The sequence below is a fragment of the Oreochromis aureus genome, linkage group 3, assembly GCF_013358895.1.
Source record: "Oreochromis aureus strain Israel breed Guangdong linkage group 3, ZZ_aureus, whole genome shotgun sequence".
Lineage (NCBI taxonomy): Eukaryota > Metazoa > Chordata > Actinopteri > Cichliformes > Cichlidae > Oreochromis > Oreochromis aureus.
The window spans coordinates 82,304,377-82,323,933 of NC_052944.1; the positions used below are offsets into that span (position 1 = coordinate 82,304,377).

General features: G+C 42.6%; 1 protein-coding gene, 1 long non-coding RNA gene and 1 pseudogene across 2 annotated transcripts in view; all 3 read right to left on the reverse strand.

Moving 5' to 3' along the window:
- The window catches only part of LOC120438307, a 2,226-nt gene extending 993 nt beyond the window's left edge, over positions 1 to 1,233 (reverse strand). Inside the window, exons 1-2 of the mRNA XM_039608721.1 lie at positions 873 to 1,233; positions 1 to 229 (exon numbers count right to left, since the gene is read on the reverse strand). The exon at positions 1 to 229 is cut by the window's left edge and continues 993 nt beyond it. Of these exons, the coding sequence (XP_039464655.1) occupies positions 1 to 229; positions 873 to 1,113 (470 nt within the window). The 5' untranslated portion in view covers positions 1,114 to 1,233. The remainder of the gene's footprint in view (positions 230 to 872) is intronic.
- The window catches only part of LOC120438339, a 25,501-nt gene extending 23,171 nt beyond the window's left edge, over positions 1 to 2,330 (reverse strand). The window contains exon 1 of the long non-coding RNA XR_005611808.1: positions 2,251 to 2,330. This is a non-coding gene — a long non-coding RNA (uncharacterized LOC120438339). The remainder of the gene's footprint in view (positions 1 to 2,250) is intronic.
- The window catches only part of LOC120438316, an 88,648-nt pseudogene that overhangs the window by 24,591 nt on the left and 44,500 nt on the right, over positions 1 to 19,557 (reverse strand).

The window sequence follows — 19,557 nt, forward strand, 5'->3', positions numbered from 1 at the left end:
ATCCCAGTGTACAGCAAAGCGCCTGCATCATTTTGAAGAATGAAATATGCAACTTCATCACACTGAGTCATCTTATCCTGCACATCTTTTCTGCAAGACCTGTTGCAGTATTGATGGTCTTGTTGCGAAGGATCCTCCCACTGTGTGTGGACTGAGTGCAGATGTGGCTCAGGGGGTTGTGTGGAGATGCTGGCCTGGTCTAATTCCACTGAACGTAACACTGTGGAGTCTGAATAAGACAAAAATATGATCAGATGTACACTCAAACTGTTAGCATAAGAGAAACTGTAAAGTGTCACTTAGCTTATTATATTTTTGAGTGACATTTCTCATTCTACATTCTTTCACACAAATGTCAACATAAAATGTTCCTAAGTCCCCTAAAAATTAGTCACAATTTTATTCAATTACTGTGATTAGATTTTATTTTTCATTCTAAAAAAAAAGAAAAGTCACAAATGTTGGTATTTTTGCAAAGGTTGCCTTTAATGTTTTTACTTGAGTTTTCAGTTTTTGACATGAGTTTCTTGAGTTTTTACTTGAAAAAACAAGTTCTTTATAAACACAAACCTGAGAAAACACAAACCTGAGAAAACACAAACCTGAGAAAACACAAACCTAAGACTTTTACAGCCCTTGGGGCTAATCTCTCTGGGACAATTAAATGAAGCCATATGTAGTTTTGGCAGCATGCGGCTGGTGTTAATTACTAACCACGGGTGTAAACTTTCGTTAAAATTGAGACTTTGCTGCTAATAACCAGCTAGTGCTGATACTAACGCCATTCACCATAGGCTATTATTTAGTAAAAGTAAAGAATTGCGTGATTAAAATCCGAAACGGTGGCACACCACATTTACACTTTCACTTACCGGGTACAGATTCTGTATTGTTCGTATCACTGGAAGCTGTCACACTCAAAGTGGTCCGAGTGAGCTTTCTTCTTTTCTTTGGTGGGGGTCGGTCATAGCCCAGATAAAGCTCCGGGTCGGGGTGTAGCTCTGTGGGCTTTTTGTCGATAAAATGAAAGGAGCAAACATAAACTCTCTTTGGAGGGTGTTTGAGTCTTAAAGCTGCCAGCCACGCTAGTTTCCGATCCTCCTTCCGCGGCATAGAGTGCAGTGCGTAGGGCGGTGGGCACGGACAGGCCTTTCTAAATTGTTGATGCTCAAGGCAAAATGTTTCTAATGCGTTTTTCAGTTTTCTTGAATTATTGTGCCAGCCTCGAAAAGGTAAAGCCACTTATTACAGCACAAAGTAACTCATTTTGTTGCTAGCAACGACTGAACGCTGGCTCCGGCTTTGAGTAACCGGAAGTATAAAACCGGACAACGGAAGCAGTGGTCTGTCATGGCAGCCTACGTACGCTTTTACAGAAACCTGTGGATACACAGTTCGTGTGATCGAAAAGTGAAAGCAAAAAACAAGCGCAAATTCAAACGCGATTTCAATATGTCACATATTGACAGTGGCTCATCGATGCCAATGACATAATTACTCAGCTACATTTTCGAAAGAATGCAAAAGCATTGACATATATTTTCCCTTCCTATGATAGCCCGACAGGCAGGGCTGAGATAGATTTTGGTAGCCCGACTGGAAAATTCGCTAGCCCCGGGACGTCGGGCTAGCGATTTTGCGAGCCCTGAACCATATAATTATAAATATGATCGTGATGAAAGTGGGCAGGACTCTGACATTTTTTGTCCACTCTGTGTGCTCGTAAGGGTCTAACCCCTTCACTCTGATTTTTTTCCTCGTACCTTTTTTTTTATTTATTTATTAACCTTTATTTAACCAGGACGATCCCATTGAGATTAAAAACCTCTTTTTCAAGGGAGACCTGGCCAAGATAGGCAGCTTTTCGTCGAGTCTGTCTTTGTACGGTCCGACATTGTTCTCCTTCGTTTTGTACATTACTTTTTTGGGGGGCAAAGAAAAAGCAAGAATTTATTGGAACCGGAGAATGAACGTTTTTCGGTGCTGCGAATGCTTGCGGCATGCAACGCGCGAAAGACACGTGGTCTGTCCCCCAGGCTTGTAACTGTGGCTTCCTGTCCTGGGGGTGGGGGTTGGCTGTTCTGTTCTGGCTCTCCTGCCCTGCACCCTTTTGTTCATGTTCAAAGACTATTTTTCTGTATGTATTCTTACTTACTAACTAACTCCAATTAATACCAAGCAATCTGTTATTCTCAACAGAGATAAACTCAACATAAACTGAACCCACATTAAAGTTAGATCGATGCTTACCTTTAGATGAGCCCACAAACCGAGAGAAACTCCGTGATGAAGCTGGAAGTCTTTCCAAACAGGAAACAGATCAGGGTGCAGAGACCCACGTGGTTCACGCTGAACTCAACTAGGATCCAGGAGACAAGGGTGTGCAGATCGATGCAGATATCGATCCAAACGTAGTGGTATATGTTCCTGTAAGTTAACTACTTTACTCCCGTTTCATGAAAAAGCAGCTCTCTCTGCTCGACTCCTCTCCTGCACACACACTTCGCCCCGCCCCCTTTCCCCGGCTCTGCTGTGATTTGTGGCTGTGCGGTCACGTGACTCAGCTGCACAACGTAACCACGTGGGGGTGTTATTTCAAAATTAGCGCCAATCTCCTTTCTAGTGATGGTAAATTTGATTCTTTTTACTGAATCGAGTTTTATTGAGTCACTCACCAAAGCGAATCGGATTTTTTGAGTCATTTGATTTACTGAGTCAGTTGACCAGAAAGTGCAAAAAATGTACATTTTCACTCAAACTTATTTTGTTTCTCTTTTCATGTAAATCCTACTGCTAAGATGAGTGATTCTAAAAGAAAACAACTATTTTATAGAGCAAAAAAGAGCAAAAACATTTCTAAAATTAAACAATTTCATATCAAAATTTCTTAATAAACATTTACTTTGTTTATTTTTATTTTATTAGTAATTTCCTTAAATGTGTAAAATATATATTTTCTCATCTAAATGTCCACTGAGCTGTGAGCCAGGGGGTGGTAATGCGCCTTAACATTGGTTTTCCAACCAAGAAGAAGAAAAAGCAGGAGGGAGGGGGTGAGCGAGTGCTGAGTCCTGTGTGATTCGCTTACGCTTACGATTCAGCACAGGAAGGGAGGGGGTGAGTAGCTCAAATGTGCTGTTAGCATGTTAGCAGAGTGATGCTACTGTGAACCGAGGAGCTATTGTCTTGATGTGAGCTTCTACTCAGGGGTTTTTCTTCCAGTTCAGAGCAGAAATGTTTTTGTTAAGATACTGGATGTTGTGTTTTTCTCCACAATTTTAATTATAAGCTAGATATTGCTGCTAACAGCAACAGAGATGAGTCAGTGAGTCAGATGGGCTTGTGAATCATGATTCATGAGTCAGTAAAGTGATTCTCGAGTATTGAACGATTCGTTCATGATTCGCACATCACTACTCCTTTCCCTAAACTCTTTCCTTGGCCTCGAGGAAAACGTCATCGTGAGACGGAGAATTGCTAAGGACTCAGGGAAAGAGAGGAGCGATGCTGAGAATTAGAACAGCCTTTTTTTTTAGTAGCGCACACAGCTAACTCTCTCTGCTGAATATGTAAAAAATAAAAGTGTTACTGTGTTACATGCCTGAATGTTGCTCATGGTCTGATGGGAAATAATGTTTTCTATTCTTTAGCACAGACCTTCCCAAAGTGTGGAGCCCGCCCCCTAGGGGGGGCGCAGAGCCATTGGAGGGGGGTGCGGCATGAAAAGGGAAAAAAAGAACCCAACAACGCTTGGACACTGCTATCATGGGGTGCCTACACAAACGCAAAGCAGGAGATGAAGCAGAGCTGAATATGTTTCCAAACCAACTTCATTCTAAGCCAAAGACTAGAAAATAGGGTGAAGCATGTCTGCCCTTTGGTTTCACCTGCACAAGTGCTGAGGTAGGTCTCCTCAGCAGAATTGGTCTTTCCTTCGTTGGGAGCGCTGGGCTCTCCAAATCACAGACAAACAGGATCCCACAATCTTGATTTTTAGTTCACAAACAGTTTATTTAATGACTAACTACTCCTGACATTTTGGAGATGTTAGCTCTTTATACACTAAAGTTACAGTGGGATACAAATAATATCAGGCTGATCCTGCCACGATTTGTTCCCCCTGTTCAAATCACGGACAAACAGTATCCCACAGCTGTTCATGTTTTTAAACCCATTTTGCACAGAGAGGCATTTTTTTTGAAAAATGTGTTGATAGCGACACATTTTTCAATGTGTTATTATTACACAGGAAAAAAACAACTACATGTAAAATAATTTCACCGTGACGCCTCTGCCTTTCTAAATAGAGGGACAGTAACAGTAACTGCGTGTTTATATGTAAGCCTGTAAAATCTGAAGATAGAGACAAAATACTGTTAAAAGACTGAGGTGATGGTTTTTGGTCGCCCTAAATTTGTATTTAGATGCCAGCTGATGTCTGTCCCTTAATGTAATCAGAACTGAGCATAAATTTAGAGGAGATTGTGCTTGTGCTGTAGTAGCACCAAAACTGTGGAACAATCTGCCTTTAGAGATAAGACAGGCCTTCTGTTTGTTTGTTTGTTTGTTTATTATTTGATTATATGCTGTTTTATCTTGTTTTAAATATAGGGCTGTTTTAATTTTGATCTTTTTTGTTTTTTAACATTTTCTTTTATTCTATTGGTCCTGTGCTGGGTATTTTAAAGTGCTTTATAAATAAAGATGGTTTTGATTGGATAAAATTAAATACATATTGTTTTCTTAGAATTTATTGTTGTGATCCAGTGTAACTCTTTTCCTGCTCCCTGTTAAGGATCTCTGTGACTACAATAAAATTCCCTCCATCAATCACTGAACTGCACTGAAGGAAAACTTAATCCTCTAAATACGACCTGCCTACTTCCAACTTTTTTCGTTATCTTCAGGCTAGAGATTTTGTAAAAACGCAGTTCCCTCACTTTCCCAAACGGCCTCCAGAAACAAATCTGGATATCATCCTGCAGACGAACCCTCATCAAAACAGACTGATATGAGCCTTGTATAAAATACTAGATCCTTTGGTCCCCAAATCCATTTCTCATATTAAGCTGAGATGGGAGGAAGAGCTACAGACAACCCTGCCAGAACAGCAGTGGGATTCTGCTTTGAAATTGATTCACTCGTCCTCAATTTGTGCTCGTCATGCTTTGGTTCAGTGCAAGGTGGTCTATAAAGTACACTATACAAACGCAAAATTATCTAAAATCTATCCAACCATTAGTGATGCCTGTAGCAGATGCGGACTATCGCCTGCCAACCATGTCCACATGTTTTGGCCTTGTTCGAAACTGAGTGCATTTTGGAGGAATATATTCGACACACTTAGCCAAGTGTATGGCCAGACTGTCCCTCCTAACCCACTCTCTGCAATTTTTGGCATTCCTTCCAACTTGAACTCATCTGGCCCCCTCAAACAGGCCCTAGCCTTTACCACTTTACTAGTTCGGAGGCTTATTCTGTTGAAGTGGAAGCTTCCCCACCCCCCAACTCATGATCATTGGGTGAGGGATGTACTCTTTAACTTAAAGTTGGAAAAACTTAGATTCTATCTAAAAGGTTCTATTAGGGCATTTAACAAAATCTGGAAATCATTTCTCTTGCTGGTGGACACCATCACTTTACATCCTGAGTCTGAAGTGAACTGAGCGAAGCTACATTGTATAAGTTATAAGTTTTTTGGGGGTTTTTTCTTGCGGGGGGGGTGTTGTTTTTGGGGGGTTATGCTTGTTATGTGTATGGGTCTTGAGATGTTTTTTGTTTTTGTTGTTGTTTTTTGTTGTTGTTTTTGTTTTTGGGGGGTGTTTTTGTGGGCAGAGACTGGTTCTCTGCAGTGTCTTGTCTAGTGTGGACCTAGTAGGAGGAGAATTCGGGTTAGGGGGGTTGGAGGGTATAATGGACATACAACTGTTCTGAAATCAAGATTGACTTTGCTGTTGCTAACTTTGTATGTCATTGTTGAAATCAATAAAACAAAGTTGGAAAAGTAAAACTTAATGCTAAGGGCTGCAATACAACAAAGGACATCACTAATAAACACTAATTATACAGAACCTTAAGCTCACTTTGATTAGTCAATATAGATTCTTGAGCTCATATTTTGTTCTCTGTTCTTCTTGCACCAACATTTTTTTCTGCAGGTAAGAACAGTCGTTAAGAACTATCTTCAGTGTAAAGAAGAACAAGAAATATTGGAAGTGATTGTACAGCCCCCACAGAGCACATCATCAAGTTTGTCCAGGATTACATGAAGAGAGAGAAGGATGTGAGGAAGCCTACATCCACAGAAGATCTGTGCTTAGTTCTCCAAAATATTTATAACAACCTACCAGCTGAGTTCCTTCAGAAACTGTATGCAAGTGCACCTAGAAGACTTGATGCAGGTTAGTATTACTCTTTCTTGCTGGTCCTGACTGTGGAACATGTTAATAAATGTTTGTATCTATCCCCGTGTCTTTCACAGGAGGCACTGAAAGGTTTCCCTAATAGTTCCTGGTGAATCAAAGCAGAACCATAAAGGTTGCTGGACTGCATGATGGCCTTAGCCCTGAGCAGTCATCCTGTTAAAGGAGGAACCAGTTAGAAGCTGTTTTCAAAGTAGCTGAGCAGATTTCATCTCAAGTAAGCGATTAACTGTTTGTTTGTTTGTTCTGCCATTTAAAGAGCATTTAAGGACATCTTTTGATTGTCTAGTTGAATTAATTCTCCTGGCTCTCATGGTCATTTGTGATTATGGACATAAATATGAAAAAAATGGGATCACCAAGAATATCCTAAAAATGGCATTGAGGGGGGTATTACAGTGAAAAAAAGAAAAAAGCAGCCAAATTTTCATCTGAAAATGTTTAATTTTAGTAAAAATGCTCTGTAGTTTGATACTGTCGTTACAGACAAAGCGGATGTTTAAAGCCTTTGGACGCACATTTGAAATGCACTCATTTTCCTTATCAGCTGGAAACATTAAAGCTGTAAAATGACTTTTTCGAACGGATAAAAACTATTGAACAAACAGCAATGTTGAGCCTGTTCCAAAATTTGAATGTACATGTGTTGAATGTGTGGGTCTTGTTGAATTGTTAAACGTACTTTCTTTAATTTTTCAAGCCACAAAAACAACAACTTTTAATTTTCTTCTGCTTGAGTATCGGCCTCGAGTATCTCTACTTATCATTGCTGAGTCAGTTGTCTGTTTGTGCTACTTTCTTCAAGGAGCAGTGGATTATTGGTAAGGGTGACTTTATGTGTTTGGTTACTTAAGTGGAAGTACTGTGGAAAGTTTTACCTTACATACATACATAGGGCTGACAGTACAGGTTCTGAGGTATCTGTTTACAAAATGTTATAATCTATTCAAAGGTTCTTTGCAATTTTACATTGATAAACATTATCCTTGATATAAACATATTTAGCTTACATAAAGTACCATGGCCATCACACTGTCATTTAGAAATGTTTAAATAACTTGTGTCTTAAGTCCTTCCGTCAAACAGAAAATAAAAAAATGAATGGTTCACTTTTATATCACAAAATGTTAGAAATATAAGTCGTTCATAACAACCTGAAAGGTTGGGAGATTAAAATGCAGATTAAAATGGTGTCTATTATTCTGTAGACATGTATAAATAAGAGCTTAATAAAGATGCTTAATTTCTTAAGAAATAAACCGATGGAGTGATCTTTATCAATTGATAGACAACACCATTACACACAAAACTTCAAAAACCTAGAGAGTGAGTGAGACTGCTAACTGTGTCGTTCAGCAATAAACTCATCTACAAATGTGTTAGTAAAGAAACTGCAAACTATAAAAGGAATCTGGATTTAAATAGAACATAGTAGTGATAGATTAAGTGCAGGAAACACTAGTATAAGGTGTCTATGAAACAAATCTCCTTCAGCGTTCAAATGACCAACGTGAGGACTACAAGCGTTTCTGTCATGGTGGACTGTGTGGCAGGCAGGCAGGAGTGGTGGACCCAAAGTGCAGGACTCTTCGGAGACGAGATTTAAACTGAAAACGCAGCTTTATTGCTAGACCAAACTTCACAACAAACAAAACTCAAAACAGAGGTGCAGGAGGGCTGGAACTAATGAACACACAGCAAGTCGAGGGTACGACGCGACACTGGGTTGAGGAAAACACAGAGCTAAAATACACAGGGGAGTAATGAGGGAATGGGCAACAGAAGGGAGACACAGCTGGGAGAGATCAGGGCTAACGAGACGGGGGAGCGAAGCCAGACACACTAACCTAAGACAAAGCCTTTCACAATAAAACAGGAAACATGAATCACTACTCCGAGACACGGACTCAACACAGAGAGACAGAACATGACACACGGAACTGAACTATAAGTGAAACCACAATTCCTAAAACATGGATAACAGAAACATGAAACTCTAATAATAATAATAATAATAATAATAATAATAATCACCATCATCATCACCACCACAAGAGAATGAGAAAACAATCCAAAACCCCAAGATAACTGAAACACAAAGTACCAGAGAAACATAAAGAATAATCCATGATGCAAAAGTAAACCAAAACATAATAAACTCAAAATACTGGGTCCGACGGACCCAGAACCGTGACAGTTTCTCTAAGTTGGTTGTGTTTAGGGAAAAGCAGCTAAATACACTGAGACTGTTCCACATTGTTAGTGAGTTAACTCTGGATATCTGCAGGTTTTGTCAAACTTGGAGTGAACAAAAGCAACAAAAGGTTTGAATAATCAGCACTGACATACAGACATTTATGCACTGGGTATAACAGACATGCTTACCGTGTGAGAGGCCCGCAGATGTCTTGGAGCAGAGAAACACGCTGTATTGTTGCTTTTCTCTATTGTATAAGCAACGCCCGACTGTCAGAAACGCTGTGTGCGGGTAGCAAAGTCGGCTCAATGCACATCCAGGCATTCGTGTGAAAGGAAGTTGTCGCTGTGGCTGGGCTCTCAGGATAGTCAGGCTTTTATTTATATTTGCATTCTGGTGCGTTAAAACTAGCAGCGTCTGTGTCCCGCTTGGATCCTGTGAGTACAAGAAAATAATTATTAGAATGTAATGTGTTAAATTTGTTTAGATCACAGTAATAAGGAAGGATTGGTCTGTGTTTTAGTTTGGCTTAGCTGTAGGTTTGAGAGTGTGTGTAATTGTTTAGAGGGAAAGGAATTTATTGACACTGAGGGTCTGCTGTCATAAAAGGAGACAGGAAGCTACAGTTGGGGGTTGCTGATGGTTGTACCTTTAATAAAAACTCATAATTGCCATAACTTAGAAGTAGGGTTGCCGGAGACTCTCCACCTTATCTGTAAATGTAAGACAACAAGAGGCCAATGGCCCAGTGGATGCAGAGTGGGGGTCTCAGTGTTTGTAATATGTTAACTCTGTTTTCTATGTTGTGTAGAGGAATTTGGTTTAACCTGGGTGAGGAGATTACTTTTATGACCCCCAGGAAGTCACGTATACAGAGACACACACAAACAGTGCTTTGACTGTTATGACGCACCCACACCTACATGCACATTCACTCACACTGACATGCACATTCACTCATGTGCACAGACATATACACAGGTACGCGTACACAGTCATTCACGTGCACTCACATAGACATACGGGTATGCGCACACACAGGCACTCACGTGCTCGTGCACATAGACACAGACACAGAGTTTGCAGCACATTGTGGGGGGTTTTATGATGGGGTCGCTCCTATAAAGCTGCCTGGAACTAACAAAGAGGTGAAGATTGTTTCAGAGGGACACCGGCCTCGTCTTCCCTTCTAGAAGTGCATGCTTAAATGAAGATGAATAAAGAGTTTGTAAAAATAACTACTGGGTCCGGTGCCATCTCTGAAGGCCCGAGGAATAAAAAGAACCGGGGTAAAACTGATTTCCCAACAATCCTCATTCCGAAAATTCAGATATTTAAATAAAATGGTGAATTGGCTAGTGATGAGGAACCACTTAGATCCGTAAAATAAGGTTTGATTAAATTAAACTCTTATGAACAGCTATGAATTCTACCTCTCTGCTGATGTGTTCCAAACAAACAATGTTTTCTACATGTCCAAACTGTGTGCTAACCACCTCACACCGCTGCGTTTGGGATCTGAAAAAATAAAAAGTTAAAACGCTATACCTTGCGCCAGTTGTGAAGTGCTGAGGAAAATACTGTGTCTGATGGGGTGTTTTTATATAAGAGAACCACACACAGATGCTGTGGTTTTAACTTGCGAGGGCGTTTTACAGAGCGCTCACATCAGAGTAAAATGCTCCTAAAAGTAGTTAAATCATCTTTTCTTTTTTTCTTTTTTTTTTTTTTTAACCTGTCCCGTTTGGTTCTTTTGCCATCAGAATTATTGTCTAAAGGCGAAGAAAGATGCCCAACGGATTTACTTTACCAAATTGACCATCCCAGCCTTGCCGTAATGGTCCATTTGATTCACCTTTTATTGTTTATTTTATTTTCACTTGCTGAATACGGGACAGACTTAACTGGGGAAAGAAAGGGAGAAAGAAAGAGGGAAAGAAAACAGCAGGGAAGAGGACGGGGAAAAGGGCAAAAACCAAAACCAACAGAATAAGCAGACAAAAAATACATATATCGATCATCTGGATCACCTGTTGAGAAAGAAAGAGAAAGCAAGCAGAAGAAAACGAGAGTAATAAACAACATCACAATGATCTATGGGAATATGACAGTAAATACTAAATGTTAGACATTATTGTGCAGCACGTAAGATCGACAGCGCACAGTGTGCTTTGAGGTAAGAGCCAAAAAGGGTGTAGTTTGTGTGTGTGAGCACCCGTGTGTACACCTGTGAGCATGGACACGCTTGTTTTTTTTTGTTTGTTTTTTTGTTTTTTGTTTTTTTAAAGGTTCCTTCATGTAATGATCTGCTAGAGGCTGTGGGGGCCACTGCCCGTCCTCCAGGGCATGACGCAGGTATCGAGGAGATCAAAACTCTAGACATCCAGAGGCCCCCAGAACACAAGAGACCAAGGAAGACCAACAGAGGGCAGCCATGCTATCCCAGAAAGAGCTGAGGAGAGTCCCAGATGAGGGGTCACTCAGCAGCCGCGGAGCAGAAGCCAGGGGGGGTTGCAGTGACGTGCCCGTGAGCTCCGCCGGCAGCCAGCTGTGCCTGAGTGACCGAGCCCCGGGCCGAGAGGCCGAGGGCACCCGCCTCCGGTGGCCCGAGCGAGCCCCAGGCTCCAGGCCCCGATAAGCAGCCGCCAAGGAGTGAGCGGTGTGTACCTGGGCGCCCACCCCGACACAGAGAACCACCAACGCACCGATGTCTGAGGGCGTCCACCACCGGCAGGGGAAGTGGTGGGGGAGATAGGCCTCAAACCTTGGAGGGCCTGAGATGTCCCCAGAGAGGTGGCGTCTGATACCCAACCTGACATATACACACAGACATACAGGCACACACAGATACAAACATCCATTCCCACCCTCATGCTCTCATAGGCAATTATTCCACACTCAACCAACGCGGAGACAGACATAAAGAGACGCTGTACACACAATCACTCTCCCCAAGCGTACTCTAAGAACCGGGTCTGGGTACCCTTGCCCCTGGAGGGGAAACTGTACCCAGACCCAGGTGGTATACCCTTTTCCCTGCGGTGGGAGAAGCAGACCGCCCGACTCCACAGCAGCAGGGAGGCCCCACATTCCAGACCCCAGTCGGACGGCCAACTCCTCCTCCTAGCCCCCCCGCTCCAGCAGGCCGCAGAGAACGGGGGTGTGTGAAGACTCCAAACCTCCCTCCACCTGCTCACATGTAGTGTTGATGTATGTGTGTTCTAAGGTGCATTTAAAACCCAGGAGGGCATGGAGCTACCTGCCAGAGCAGCAGGTAAGCTCATAGCCCCTCCTGCTAGCCCTCAATGTCTACGTGTATTTAAGATTGAGAGGTGGGCAATGACGCCAGGGGTGAGGTTGTACACCCTGATGGTAATTTGGATTCTGGGTGGCGTGCCCACCCCCAAGATCCTATATGTATGTGTAATGAGAGTGTGAGTAATGTGAATGTCTAAGTTGTGGGATAAAATTGAGGCAGAGGCAGCCAGAAGGGGACAGAGGGGGGGGATGCCTCCCCTGCACCCTGGTGACACACCCCTACCCCAAGGCCCTGCATGTGGAATGTGACTGTGGTGGAGCGAGAAGGGGGAAGCAGCTGGAGATGGGGAGGGAAGGAAGGGAGGGGCAAGTGACCCCTCCCTGGGGCCAGCTCCCCCGCTGACCCCAGTAGGCACCCCCATACTCTGCAACCCGCCAGGGAAAGGGGGGCCCAGGCCCATCCGGACCGGGGCCCAGTGCAGCAGCGCCGCCCGGCCCCACAGAGCCCGGGACAGTCCACCCGACCCCACCACAGAGAAAACTACACCCACCCCATCATCCACTCATCTTCCAGACTACACAAGACAATAGACGCCCAGGCTGAGATCTTCCTCCACCTCTCCTGTATCTCCCCCTCCTGCAGAGAGAGTTCCCGAAGAGAGGAAAGCTCCTGCAAGATGTGACAACCTCCCCCACCAGTTGAAGAGCCCCCCAGGTGGCTCGATGCACCGGCGGCACCCTGCGCCAGGACTGGGCCCCCATACACCCACCCGCCCACAACTCCGGCAACACACCAACCAGGACCCAGGCCCCTGAGGTCCGGCCAGGGCCCCAGCCCAGAGACGGAACGCCCCCAGAACCTCACGCCCATCCCGGACCCACCCAGGGGCAGCCAGGCTACCAGGTCAGTAACCCACGTCCGTCAGCACAGACCCTCCCCTAGCCCTGGTGCATGCAGCCACGAGGAAACCGTCACCCAAGAGCCAACAGAGCCCTTAATTGGCCATGACCGCTACCCCGGGTTGAGCCCCGCAAGGAAGATGCTCCTGGGGAACCCCCCGATGCCCTAAGCCTGTCCCTACCCCCACACCAATCACAACAGTGAAGGTGGGACCAAACTATGACCCCCCACCCCCACTAGGTGATGGAGCTGATCAAAGGAGCCCAGAGAAATTGATCTGATGTGGTGGCAGAGGCTGTATCAAGACTAATGTGATCTAATAGATAATTTCTATATTGGTTAGAATTAAGATTATTTTTATTTTTCCAGTTCATGAGGACTGTTTTCTTGGCTATGCATAGTGCAGTGAAAACCATATGGGCTATATTCTTTTCCGTAGTGACATTATCTAAGCTGCCCAACAAACACACTAAAGGCGAAGTTGGAATGTTACATTTCAGACACTTTGATAAGTCTTCACATATCTCGCGCCAAAAGTTCTGAACTGGTGGACAGAACCAAAGAGCGTGGATATAATTGTCCGGTGAATTGGTTTGGCAGTGTGAGCAGTTGTTGGTAGATGTAAAGCCCATCTTGAACATCCGATGACCTGTATAGTGCACTCTATGTAGTATTTTGTATTGAATTAACTGAAGACTGGGATTTCTAATTAGATGAAAGGTTTTTGAGCAAATCTGAGACCAGAAGTTTTGGTCTAAGTTAACTGATAAATCCGCTTCCCATTTTGCAATAGGAAGTGATATTGATTCATCTAGTTTAGAAAGCATCTATGTGTAATCAACAAGTCTTACTGTTGCAGTGTGTTTGTGACTAGTAGATAATTATAAGGCTAGTTGCATTAAAGGAACATTGGGGGTTGATACAGTGCAAGTGTGGCTAGGTGTGAATATGTGCTTTTAGAAGTATCACAGTTTATTTCTAAAGGGATTGTGATGGACCGAGTTGAAAAACAAGAGGAGTCACAGGAATTATTTAAAAAATAGGGTTGCCATTTATTTAACCCCAAACTATATTTACAAAAGCAATAAATATTGAGCTCATAAAAGCGGTCAAAGGAACAAAACTGAACTCAGACAAAGACTGACAAAGACAACTTAACAAACCAAATGACTACCTAAACAAACATAATTGACCTAAACATGAAATGACATACAAGGGTATATATAATGGCTGATCAGACCATGTGACACATGGGGTAACAAACAAACACAATCATAAATCACAACACAATGCAGTACATTCTAGTTTGTTAATAAACTAAACACTAAAAAAGAAAATCAAAACCCCATTAAACCCTAAACCCAAATATTTAATTAAATTCAAATACTTTGTTTTTGAAGTAAACAAAACACACATTCTCCCCTTCATTAGGAAGTGGTGGTGTGGTCCAATTAGCCCTCTTTGTATTTAATGGTTTCAAACCCTGGCTACCATCTTTTGTCCAGCAACTCCCAGGGATGACAGCATGTAAGAAATAAAAAGACAAAAGTTAGTCAAAAATGGAGTGGTGTGAATACATAAGTAAACTAAATGTGCGCGCTTACAAATAGAACAAATATATCCAAACCAATCAATAAAGTTATTGTAAACTAAAGTGTGTTACTATGTTCAAATGAAAAAATGAAGAGTTACTGACTTTACTGCCTGTGAAACTATTAGAAAAGGGAAATCTTCCTAAACTAGTTAAATGAAATGCTGTGTGGGAATACACGGTTTTTAGAAGTATCACCGTTTATTTCTAAAGGGATACCTGTTATTTGTGGTGCTCTGTTTGAAACTATTAGCCTCTGTGTGTTTCAGAGCACTAAAGAAAAAGCAAAATGCTTCTAACTAGTTATGTTAATGCGGAGACTCTGCAATAATTTAACACAAGTGCTTATTTTTCACTTGAAATTTTTTTGTGGTCATTTTTATTAAGATTTTATTTTTTATCGGCAGATAATAAAATAAAACCTGTCTTCCAATTCATTGCATTTGTGTGTGTGTGTGTGTGTGTGTGTGTGGTAGAAGTATTGGTTTTTGCACTCCAAGTATCGGTATCGTATCAGTTTGAAAAAATTGGTATCGTTGCATCCCTATTTACAATCTTTAGGGACAACACCTGACATCAAACTATGGTTTACCAACTGGGGAACCAAAGGTCCAACTGTAGGTAACACCTCTTATAAAAGTCGAGGAGGGACAGTATCGTTTGGAAACCCTGCAGGCTTAAAACGATCAACAGTCTCCTTTAAAGAGGACAAAGTCAACAACTCAAACCCCTCAAAGACAGCAGAGCAGGAAGCAGAGACTGATGGTTTGAGCACAAGGAGAGATTTGAGCCCTGGAGGAGGAGACCTTCTCAATTAAAAAAGTGTAAAAAACTTTCACATGTTGCAGAGAAGGGCTCGATACAGTCAGTATGTGGTGCACTAAGAACAGAGTTAATAGTTTGAAATAGGTTATAGAAATTTGGTTTGATAATTTTTTTTTGTGTGTTGATTTAATTTACTGATTTATCATTGATTGCTTTCAAACTGTTATGTAACTTATTTTTCAGTGCTATTTATAGGATTATTGTAAGCCACAAGGCTTCAGCCTATTCTTTTTTCAGTTACTGTTTGAGTACTTTTATGTAAAATTATAATCTGTTGTTATTGTTGTTGTTGACTGAAATAAAATTTCAATTCAAAAATTCAATTCAATTCATTTAAATAAAACACGCGAGTTGTGACAGTTTGACAGAATAATGGGCTCGATACAGTCAGTATGTGGTGCAGATAAGTGTTTTCTTTTGGCATTTTTACAGGTTTTTGATATTGACGCTATCATTAGTTTAGTATCTGGAATGACGCTTATATTTGTCCTTTTTCCACGTGTGCTCAGCTCGACGGCACTCGTGTCTGACAGCTCGGGTTGTGTCGTTCAGCTGGGGCTCAGATTTAGTTTTAGACTGCCTGGAATTTAATGGAGCCATGTCCCAAATAGTCCAAAGATGTCTGGCAGGTGGAAAAAACCATGAGCTCAGTTCCTCGGTCTGGCTGCATAAAAACTCTGGGATTTTACAGGTCTGGTTAAAAACTGTTGAATACTGCTCAGCAGTGGAGGAGTTAAAAAACGTAACAGCGTCGAGCAGCAGCGCGAGGTTTAACTGAGGTACAGGGAAGAGGAACTTCAAACATCACAGGACTGTGGTCAGAAAACACAGCATCACAAATCTCTACATTAAAAACAGAAAAAACATGAGATCAAACAAGATCAAGTGTGTGTCCACGATCATGTGTGGGACCAGTCACACATTGCACCAGATTAAAAGAATCAACAAGGCTTAAAAAAAGCCCTTTGCCATGGGCATATCAAGACAACACACATGAATATTAAAATCCCCAACAATAAGAACACAATCATATTTTGGCATGTATTCAGCCAAGAAGTCAACAAAGTCATTCACAAAGTCCTTATTGTATTATGTATTTAATTTTATATGTTATAGAAGTGACAGATTTATAAAGTGAGGCAAATTATTGTGATGTCACAATTGCAGGATGATCTACTAACAGTGTGTTTTAATCTCTCTATGAAGAAGCCACTTCAGTAAAAATAAGCTTTCTGCTGAGAGCAGCAGCAATTAGTGGCTCAACAATACAGAGTAAGCTCTTGATTCATAAGATAAGATAAGATAAGATAACCTTTATTAGTCCCACACGTGGGAAATTTGTTTTGTCACAGCAGGAAGTGGACAGTGCAAAAGTTATGAAGCAAAAGTTAGAATAAAATAAGAATAAATACAGTACACAACTGTACAGAATAGAATAAAATAAAATACTATATACAGTAGAATAAAATAGAATAAAATATACAATGAGATAAAAATAGAATACAAATGCTATATACAACTGAGTAAAAGATTATTGCACTTAGTGTTATTGCACATGTGTGGATGTGTGTGTTTGATCAATTAAAGTCTTTGTTGTGAAGTCTGACAGCAGTGGGGAGGAAAGACCTGCGAAATCTCTCCGTCCCACACCGTGGGTGCCACAGTCTCCCACTGAAGGAGCTGCTCAGTGCTGTCACAGTCTCCTGCATGGGGTGGGAGATGTTGTCCAACAGGGATGACAGCTTAGCCACCTTTCTCCTGTCACTCACCACCTCCACTGGGTCCAGAGGGCATCCTACAACACAGCTGGCCCTCCGGATCAGCCTGTTCAGTCTCTTCTTGTCCCCAGCAGAGATGCTGCCGCCCCAGCAGACCACACCATAAAAGATGGCAGAGGCCACCACAGAGTCATAGAAGGTCTTCAGGAGTGGGCCCTCTGCTCCAAACGACCTGAGTCTCCGCAGCAGGTACAGCCTGCTCTGCCCTTTCCTGTAGAGGGCGTCTGAGTTATGAGTCCAGTCCAGTTTGCTGTTCAGATGAACACCAAGGTACCTGTAGCTGTCCACAGCCTCAATGTCCATACCTTGGATGTTCAGTGGTTGCAGTGGAGGATGTTTGTGCCTGCGGAAGTCTACCACCAGCATCTTGGTTTTACTGGCATTGATCTGGAGGTAGTTCAGCTGGCACCAGTCCACAAAGTCCTGAGTCAGTCCTCTGTACTCCTTGTCGTCCCCATCAGTGATGAGGCCGACTATTGCAGAGTCATCAGAGAACTTCTGCAGGAAGCACTGGGTGGAGTTATGGGAGAAGTCTGCAGTGTAGATGGTGAAGAGGAACGGAGCCAGAACCATTCCCTGTGGGGCCCCTGTACTGCAGACGACCCTGTCCGACACACAGCCCCGAGTTCTCACATACTGTGGTCGGTCGGTGAGGTAGTCCAAAATCCAGGTGGTGAGGTGATGGTCCACTCCAGAGTTTTTGAGCTTGTCCTTCAGAACCGAGGGAAGAATAGTGTTGAAGGCACTGGAAAAATCGAAGAACATGATTCTCAGTGCTCCCAGCGGTCTCCAGGTGAGCGAGGGAACGATGTAGGAGGTGAATGACGGCATCATCTGCTCCAATGCCAGGCTGGTAGGCAAACTGAAGTGGGTCCAGTGATGAGCTCACAAGGCGCCGAAGCTGAGCCAGGACCAACCGCTCCGGGGTCTTCATCAGGTGGGATGTCAGAGCCACCGGCCTGTAGCTGTTGAGGTCCTTGGGGCGTGAAGTCTTTGGCACTGGAACAACACAGGAGGACACCAGACAACAAACGACGGAGGCCCAGAAAAGTGCAATCAAACGATGAGTTTATTGACAACGGAGAACAACCATCAGCATATGGCTTATTTGCTCTGATAAAAATACACTGGGTTCTGGTTTTATAGCATAGAGGATCACGCCCCCACATACACGTCAATACAAGTCAAAAATACATTATGTACAGTCATTGTTTACAGACAAGGGTACATCTTGTACATCTCTAATAACTATAAACAGACATATAACTTCTCTTTTTGATAACACCTTCCTTTTAAGGTAATAACTTCAAGCTTCAGGGCCTCTAAGGGCTAATAATGGACCCTCGTCCTCAATCACTAAGTAGACTGAATTGGCGCAGGTCTCAAATAAGAAGCAGAAGACACTTGGGCCTTCGCTCAGGCCTGCTACTAGATTTATGTGTATTGTAAGCATGCATGCAATTAACCTGCTATGTTCTCATCTTCCCTCAACATGTATCACCTGGACACTCTCACCAGTGAAGCTTAAAACCCTCTTGGATAGAACATCAACTCTAAACAAGCACAGATATGCAATGTGTATAAAATGAACTAAACCTGTGAATAGAATGAATGTGATGACAAACATTTTTAATGCAATATGAACCCTGTAAACAATATTACTGTTAAAATAATACTCTAAAACATGTTATTAATACATTAATCATAAGGCAGATTATATGGCAGCAATAAAAGAATCTCTAAATCCCAACATTCCCTCTTTTGACATTCCAACAAGGAATGTCACCACACTTCATGTTGTATCACTCCCTGCCCCACTCTATGGGTTCTAAGTTCATCTGTTAGATGCCCTCAACCCAGCCAGGGTTAGGAACCCTCGCCATTACTTTTACCAACAATCCTCTGACACAAGGAATGATACAACAACTAGCGATGACCAGTATTCCCAAAAGTACAGTCAAAGAAAACATCACTGACATAGCCACACCTTTCCATTGTCCAAACACAGATGTCATCCAGGACGCCAGCAGATTTTCGATACCTGAGTGTTCATGCATAGTTTTAGACAAAGTTTTCAAGCCCTCCAGAGCTCGGGTTACTGAGCCATCTGGGGCAGTATTATTAGGGATAAAAGTGCAGCACATGTCTCCGAATATGGTGCACACGCCTCCCTTCTCATGTTAAGGGCCATTCGATTTCCCATCAGCAAACTCGGACCCAATTGTTCTGCGAACCCCATCATGGCATCCCTGGTTAGGTTAGAGAGTCTCAGCAGATTGCAATGAACATAGTTAATGCGATCAACGCTCTTGTTAGGTGTCACCCAAAGAAATATACTTTCAAATCCTGCAGCTACCGGATTTACCAGTTTATACTCATCTGGAACTCCCCTGCGCACTCCAATAGAGTCTATCCAGGTCGGTGAGTTCAGGCGAGGATCATAAGCATGTGTACCCTGGGTCCCTCTTTTGGCCAAAATATGTCTCTTACCTCTGGTGGCTAAGGTACGTGTGTTGTGTTGTGGAATAGCCTTTACCTGGTTCCCAATAAGCATGAGCGGAGCTCCCAATCGCACCATCGCACAT